Raw genomic sequence first — 7,915 nt, forward strand, 5'->3', positions numbered from 1 at the left:
ACACAATTTCAACATATGCATAGTTCTGCTGATTGTTGAAATTATTTTGATGTAACAATCTGTTACTTGAAGTCATTATACATTTAAGTTTTAACTTAATTTCAATGTTTACCAGGCTGGTTAAAAATTATATGAAAACAGTAATTGACTTTTTCCCACATAGATTCCCTCTCACAATCGGCTGACAAATGACATTGTTTCAATGTTGACTCAACCACTGTGTGCCCAGTGGGTTTACAGTAGCTTATGCAGATTCATTTGTTGCCAGGGAACAGGACATAATTCATTTTTAGGTTCAATCCAAAGGTAAATGCTGTCTCCTACATAGAGAAGTCAGGCTCCTCGAATGTGGATAATGTTTAAAGTTTAATCAGTTGGATACAATAAGCTGACGCCACACTGGTGAAAAATATGTCCACATTTAATTCACTGCAGCTCCCCCCTCCCCACGCATCATTACACCTAGAGCAAGGTGACAACTCCTCCACACATAAACAAATGCAGCCACATAGAGACACAGTAAGACTGAATCTTTATATACGTATTTCTCTGTTGTACTGTACCACGGACGTGTTAAGGAAGATCCGCCTCTGTATGTGACACTTCTGTAACAATTTGCCATGTCTTTTCCAGTCCAAGGGGGTTTTATAATCCACTGCTCAATTATAATCCATGGATTAATTACCTTATGTCTTTCATCCAAAGAAGGACCAGTTCTTATACTTTAGAGACTCCTTCATTTGTCTCAAACCTGTATGATAAGTCTGTTCCTTTGGGGTCTGTAATATCCCAACCCAAACCCTCATTTATAATGAGTTTCATAGTCCTTGGAATATTTTATTCCCTTTTTTTATTTTCATGCATGCATACATTTCTAGTAAGGAAATATCTGAAAGATGTACGGCACTTCATAAGCATGTCAATTAAGTTCCAATGTACAACAAATGTACAGAGACCAAACACAATGAGCATGTTTACAACATGAACAAATGCCACAATACAGCATTTATATGAATAGACCATATATTCCCATACCGGTATTTACTAAGAATGGCGAGAGAATAGGGTTCCCAATCTTTTCTTGGCCACAACCCATTTCGATATCCACATTTATCCGTGACCCCATCCTGTAAAAAAAGTGATGAAATCAACGGCCAATGTTTACTTTTTTAATTGGGTATATGACAGTCTATTACAAATCAGTCTGACAGTACTTTTGACAGTATTTCATGCTGAAGGAAGTATGGTTTGAAGTGACTGAAATGCATCAGAAAGGTATTGGGAAGTTCAGAAGATCATCAGGCAACAGTTTTGTATGATCTTCTGTGTAGAGAAGAAGTTCAATAACCACGTGTTCATCCAACCATTTCATGCAGATTAATTAACTAATGCATGAAAAAAATCTAAACGGGCAGAAGGAAACATGAATTAATTGCCTATACAATTTTATAAATGCCGACAGACAATTTGTTCATTAGACATGATGGGATATTTTTGTGTCGGTAAAATTAATTATGAGAAATGGCGTTGGAAACGCCTTTATGTGCAACTATTGATATACTGTAATAACCATCACTCTGTTGTGTGGTCCTCCCACTATGACTCGGGAAATCATGCAGTTTATTAAACAAGGTTAAATAAATTATGATGAACTTCACAGGGAGGTGAATGTGCAAGGTGATGAGTTTGATGCTCCTTTTCAATAAATATCGAAGGTCTTATCCTGGTAACATGATGATCGATGTTTGGCTTCCGTTTGACAAATACAACCTTATTTAGGCTACTTATGTAATGATTTGTACCTTTTTTTTCACTCTGTATGTGATGTGCAATGCAGAGAACACCGGAATAAGAATTCTCATTTAATTACCATATTAAAATAATTCACTATTTGTTTGTGTCAATTAATCCCATACGGGATGGGTTGCCAATTGGTGATTTCACATGAAAATAAAATGTCATTCATACATATCTCGCCCTTATCCATAATAATCTCAATGTAGGTAACCTACCTGCACTGTATCTGTGAACTGTTGGCTACAGCGCATGTGCCAAGACCAGAGTGGGCACATTTGCAATATAACGCAAAACCATCAGTTGAGTTGAAAATGTGATGGAAACCCATTTAACTTGTATTTTAATTCGGTACATGGGAATTGAACGGCAAAAGTTACTTTTATGTGCACTACGTCATCATGCACAGCATTTTATCCTCAACAATTCAGTTTGATGGCGTATATTGTTTTAGGCAGATTTGAGAATATTCGCATGAAAATCTGTTACAAATTGGATGGAAAACTAGCAAATGTTCTTTTCTCCCCAGTCTGATTTCGTACCTGGTTTTGTCCACTCTGTTCTAATGAGGCTTGTGGGCATTGTAGAGGGAAACAGAAAACGCATACATGTTCCTGAGTTTTATCTTTCAGTGATGGGATCATAATATTTTGTAGTTTATACACCACCCCCCCCCCCCCCCCCCCCACACACACACACACACAAAAAAAAGAACCACATTTGTAAGAAGAAAACAGAAACTGCTCTGTTTATTACAACTGACGTAACCCCGGTTTTATGAACCAAGCACAATTATGTTTCTCTCGCAACCCCATTTTCAAATCAGGAGACCCCACGTTTGGGGAAACGCTGGGTTATGATACATTTTCTATGTACAATACTCGCATTCCCTTAGTAGCATCTCTTGAACTTGATGAGTTTGTGGAAGGCCAGTTTGAACTCGTCATTGAAGGCAGTGTAGATAACAGGATTGATGAGCGAGTTTAGGTAGCCAAGCCAGGTGAACACGTCGAAGAGCACTGGGTGGAACCAGCATTCTTTGCAGATGGCCAGTATCAGGGTGCCCACGAAAAAGGGTAGCCAACACACGATGAAGGCTCCCAGGATAATGCCTAGCGTCTTGGTGGCCTTCTTCTCCCGGGCGATGCACAGACGTTTCCTCTCCAGCACACTGTCAGCCAGCTTCACCGTCACGCAGTTATTGAAGAGAGGCGACCCACCGCTTCCTCCACCTCCGTAAACTGCCACTCCTCCCGTGTTGCCTCCCCCTCCGGGGTGCAGGTGGCCCTCTTGGTTGGAGGTGGAGTTGATGGAGCAAAGGGAGGAGCCGGCCGATGTCTGGATGAGCTGGGCCGTGGTGAAACGCTTGCCGCATGACACTGGTGTCTTAAAGATGCGTGAGCGGGCTGCCATGTAGATCCGGCCGTAGAGGATGATCAGCAACACGGTGGGAACATAGAACGCCCCGAAGGTGGAGTAGAGCGTGTAGGATATCTGATCCGTGTTCACCATGCACTCCATCACCACCTCGTTGGCCTTGGCCTGCCTCCAGAAGAGCGGCGGCATGGAGATGGAGATGGAGATCACCCATACCACCGTTATCATCAGGCCCGCTCGACGCATTGTCCGGCGCTTGGAATACTCCAGGGCGTCAGTGATGGCCCAGTAGCGGTCCAGTGCGATGACGCACAGGTGCAGGATGGAGGCAGTGCAGAAGGTGATGTCCGATGACAGCCAGATGTCGCAGACAATCTGCCCCAGGGCCCAGGTCTTACTCACTGTGTACAAGATGCTGATAGGCATGACCAGGATGGACACCAGCAGGTCTGTCACAGCCAGCGAGCCAATCAGAAAGTTGGCTGGCGTGTGTAGCTTCCGAGTCAGGAATATGGTGGCGATGACAAAGGCATTGGACAGCACGGTGGCCAGGGTGACGATTGCCAGGATGGCTGACAGGAAGATCTGGAGCCCCAGGAGAGTGGCTTTGTCCCATAGTGCCTCTGTGGGTTCAGAGCTCTCCATGGCGTTGGTGAAGAACGGATCAACGGAGCTATTATCCTGATCCATCTTGCCTTTCCCCTTTAAACCTTTGTTCAAGGTCTAGATGAGCCACATCACCACAATCAAATCAGGGCCTATGCTTTCCTTTGTCATGGTGCGAGGGCTGCATTGATGGGTGTCACTGTTGGTTGTCACACGTATCCATGGGACCTGATGGATCCTTTATCCATAATTTCAGTCTTGGAGACACACTGGGTTCTGAGACAAAATCTCAAAAATTGAGATTTACAAAAAGGTGATTGCTATTTAGTTTCATATTAGAGCTTTTGATTACGCTCATACCATTTCAATGCACAACCAATAAAGCTATTATAGTTGCTGAATCACTGTCCAGCAGACACACTAATATTGGTTTGATTCAGCAGTCTGGCTGAAGAACAGTAGACACTGATTTGTATTCTAGTCGTCTCATCAAACTCTGTTTTCTCTCTCGCCCAAGCTCTTATCTCCACTCCAGCCAGGCCGAGCACACCTCAGACCCTGACTTCCTATCAACTGCTGCTTTCATGGTCTCCTCCTGTTTCAATAACCCTCAGTGGGTAAAATCTACACCGAAAGATTATGGTTGGCTCACTCTGTCCTCATTTTAAGCTGAACCAGGGTTAATTTAATTTTACGCTCAGCTCCAAAGCCTGGGCGGTCCAGTCTTGTTGATATTGAGGGTTAACTAGAATGTTAACATGATCCACATCAAGGGAGGAAAAGTCTGCTTCACTTCTTCATTCCATATGTAGAAATTCACCACTCAATGCGATAAAGAACAAGGCATTTGCAGATTCCCAGTTGGATGAAGCACAGCATGTGCTAATATAGATTTTTGATGTGTGCACTGTTTTCCTGTCAAAGCTTTGTTGGTCAGTTAAGCATTCAGGTGTGATGTCCAGGTGGGAAGTAATAGTACTGCACAGCTTTTGTTCTGGTTTTGCTACCCGAAAGGCCCAAGCTTCAATTGAAGCATGACAACCTTAGAATGGGAAAGATAGAGAAAGAAAGTGTGCATTAGAAGTACATACGAGTCACCATTTCAAACCGCCAACAATCCCACCTCCATAAAATATCCTGCATGCACCTAAGAATGAACAATATGTGAGCTAGACCTCTGGCATCTCATGCTATGAGGCATATTTCTACCTGAACCCTTATGTTCAGCCATTACATACATGCAAGATTGATAATACAATATTAAAGAGGAATGGAAACTCTAGGCTTTAGAACACCAGCTAACTGCAACTGTAAATCACCATATTGGCATTGTATCGCCAAAAGAAGAGTTTTGGAATTCCAGAATTTACTCAGACCATAACCTCTGCATGCATTAATGAGCAATATTTTCTGGTGTCAAACCATATCTGAAAACATGATACATATTTTGAAAGCTGAGAAACAGCCCTTTCAAATGATATAACATACAATAGCACGACATCAATCAAATGGTAATCAGTCAGGAAGAACACCTGTGAAAATGTGTACTGAATCTTAAACAAAAATCCGTTTTTTTCCCCAAACTGCCTTTTACACAACTTCTTAATGAAGATGAAGAAAAAACTTAGAGCATGTTGAATCTTCTTTATGTTGTAGGATTGATCATCTGAAATCAGAATAGTAATACCCTTTACAGTGAATGAGTTAGAGCTGTTTTATTTTCTGGAATTCTATGGAATATTCTGTGATCAAACATTTTCTCATATAGATAGTATATTAAACACATACAGTACCAGTCAAACGTTTGGACACACCTATTCATTCAAGTGATTTTATTTTATTTTTACTATTTTCTACATCAAAACTATGAAATAACAAATGGAATCCTGTAGTAACCAAAAAAGTGTTAAACAAATCAAAATATTTAAAATTTGAGATTCTTCAAAGTAGCCACCCTTTGCCTTGATGATAGCTTTGCACACTCGTGGCATTCTCTCAACCAGCTTCATGAGTATTGCTTTTCCAACAGTCTTGAAGGAGTTCCCCCATATGCTGAGCACTTGTTGGCTGCTTTTCCTTCACTCTGCGGTCAAACTCATCCCAAACCATCTCAATTGGGTTGAGGTCAGGTGATTGTGGAGGCCAGGTCATCTGATGCAGCACTGAATCACTCTCCTTGGTCAAATAGCCCTTACACAGCCTGGAGGTGTGTTTGGGGTCATTGGCCTGTTGAAAAACAAATGATAGTCCCACTGTGGAAACCAGGTGGGATGGCGTATCGCTGCAGAATGCTGTGGTAACCATGCCAGTTAAGTGTGCCTTGAATTCTAAATAAATCATAGTGTCACCAGAAAAGCACCCCCACACCATCACACCTCCTCCTCCATGCTTCACGGTGGGAACTACACATGCGGAGATCATCCATTCACCTACTCTGCGTCTCACAAAGACACGGAGGTTGGAACCAAAAATCTAATTTGGACTCATCAGACCAAAGGACAGATATCCACTGCTTGTGTTTCTTGGCTCAAGCAAGTCTCTTCTTATTAATGGTGTCCTTTAGTAGTGGTTTCTTTGCAGCAATTCAACCATGAAGACCTGATTCACACAGTCTCCTCTAAACAGTTGATGTTTAGATGTGTCTGTTACATGAAATCTCAGGAGCATTTATTTGGGCTGCTATCTGAGGTGCAGTTAACTCTAATGAACTTATCCTCTGCAGCAGAGGTAACTCTGGGTCTTGACATGTTCTGATGAACTGACATCCATGTCTTAAAGTAATGATGGACTGTCATTTCTCTTTGCTTATTTGAGCTGTTCTTGCCATAATATGGACTTGGTCTTTTACCGAATAGGGCTATCTTCTGTATACCACCCCTACCTTGTCACAACACAACTGATTGGCTCAAACACATTAAGAAGGAAAGAAATTCCACAAATTCATTTTTTCAAAGGCACATACGTGCCAAGAGTGTGCAAAGCTGTCATCAAGGCAAAGGGTGGCTACCTTGAGGAATCTCAAAAATAAAATGTATTTTGATTTAATACTTTTTTGGTTACTACATGATTCTGTTTTATTTTATAGTTTTGATGTCTTCACTATTATTCTACAAAGTAGAAAATAGAAAAATAATGAAAAACCTTTGAATGAATAGGTGTCCAAACTTTTGACTGCTACTGTATATGCACCAAAACATAATTCCAAAACATATAACATACAACCTAAAACAATGTTTATCCCTTAGTATGCTTAACTGCTTGCCCTTGCATTCAGATGCTACACAAATCACATATTCTTCTTCCTATCTTTCCTGTAAAGCCAACAATTTCTACAGTAGTCCTCCAGTACGTTGAAGTTCACCTATGTTCATCTAGGCTGTGAGAGTGTGTGATTGTCTGCAGCCTCAGCAGCATGTTGTTCAGTCTCTCCAGCGCCTGCCTGTCCTTGTCACCGTCGGGACAGCTTCTATTGACTGCCTGGTCTCTGTCTATTGATTGCCTCCTCACGAAGGTCTGAGAGATGAAAGTCCACCACTGTCCTTTTAAAAACCATAGACCTAATTTACATACTGTATAGGCCTAATAGTACACCGAACAAAAATGTAAAGTGTAAAGTTTTGGTCCCATGTTTCATGAGCTGAAATAAAAAATCCAACAAATGTTCCATACATTTATCTCAAATGTTGTGCACAAATGTGTTAATATCCGTTCGTGAGCATTTCTCCTTTGCCACCTGACAGATGTGGATATCAAGAAACTTCTCAGGGATAGGGGGCAGTATTTGGAAGTTCGGATGACTGAGGTGCCCAAAGTAAACTGCCTGTTACTCAGGCCCAGAAGCTAGGATATCCATATAATTGGAATTGGTAGTATTGGATAGAAAACACTCTGAAGTTTCTAAAACTGTTAAAATAATGTCTGAGCATAACAGAATTGATATGGCAGGTGAAAACCCGAGGAGAATCCATCCGGAATTTTTTTTGGGAGGTCACCACCCATTGAAATGGCTGTCTATGGCAAAATCAAAGGAAATCCTCCCAGATTGCAGTTCCTATGGCTTCCACTAGATGTCAACAGTCTTTAGAAAGGGTTACTGCTTGTTTTTTGAAAAATTAGCTAGAATTTGTAGTTTTTCGAG

At 41.4% G+C, this 7,915-nt stretch overlaps 1 protein-coding gene across 1 annotated transcript; it reads right to left on the minus strand.

The window, feature by feature from the left end:
- Positions 1-2,504: 2,504 nt before the first annotated feature.
- LOC106610703 (5-hydroxytryptamine receptor 1D-like) lies at positions 2,505-4,816 on the minus strand. Its single transcript, XM_014210200.3, has one exon. It carries the CDS (start codon positions 3,859-3,861, stop codon positions 2,686-2,688), a length of 1,176 nt encoding a protein of 391 aa, XP_014065675.3. The 5' UTR covers positions 3,862-4,816; the 3' UTR covers positions 2,505-2,685.
- Between the last annotated feature and the right edge of the window lie 3,099 nt (positions 4,817-7,915).

The sequence above is a fragment of the Salmo salar genome, chromosome 09, assembly GCF_965601325.2.
Source record: "Salmo salar chromosome 09, fSalSal1, whole genome shotgun sequence".
Classification (NCBI taxonomy): Eukaryota; Metazoa; Chordata; class Actinopteri; order Salmoniformes; family Salmonidae; genus Salmo; species Salmo salar.

Excerpts from the sequence above, each read along its gene's own strand:
- LOC106610703 (XM_014210200.3), bottom strand. The coding sequence starts at position 3,861 with ATGGATCAGGATAATAGCTCCGTTGATCCGTTCTTCACCAACGCCATG.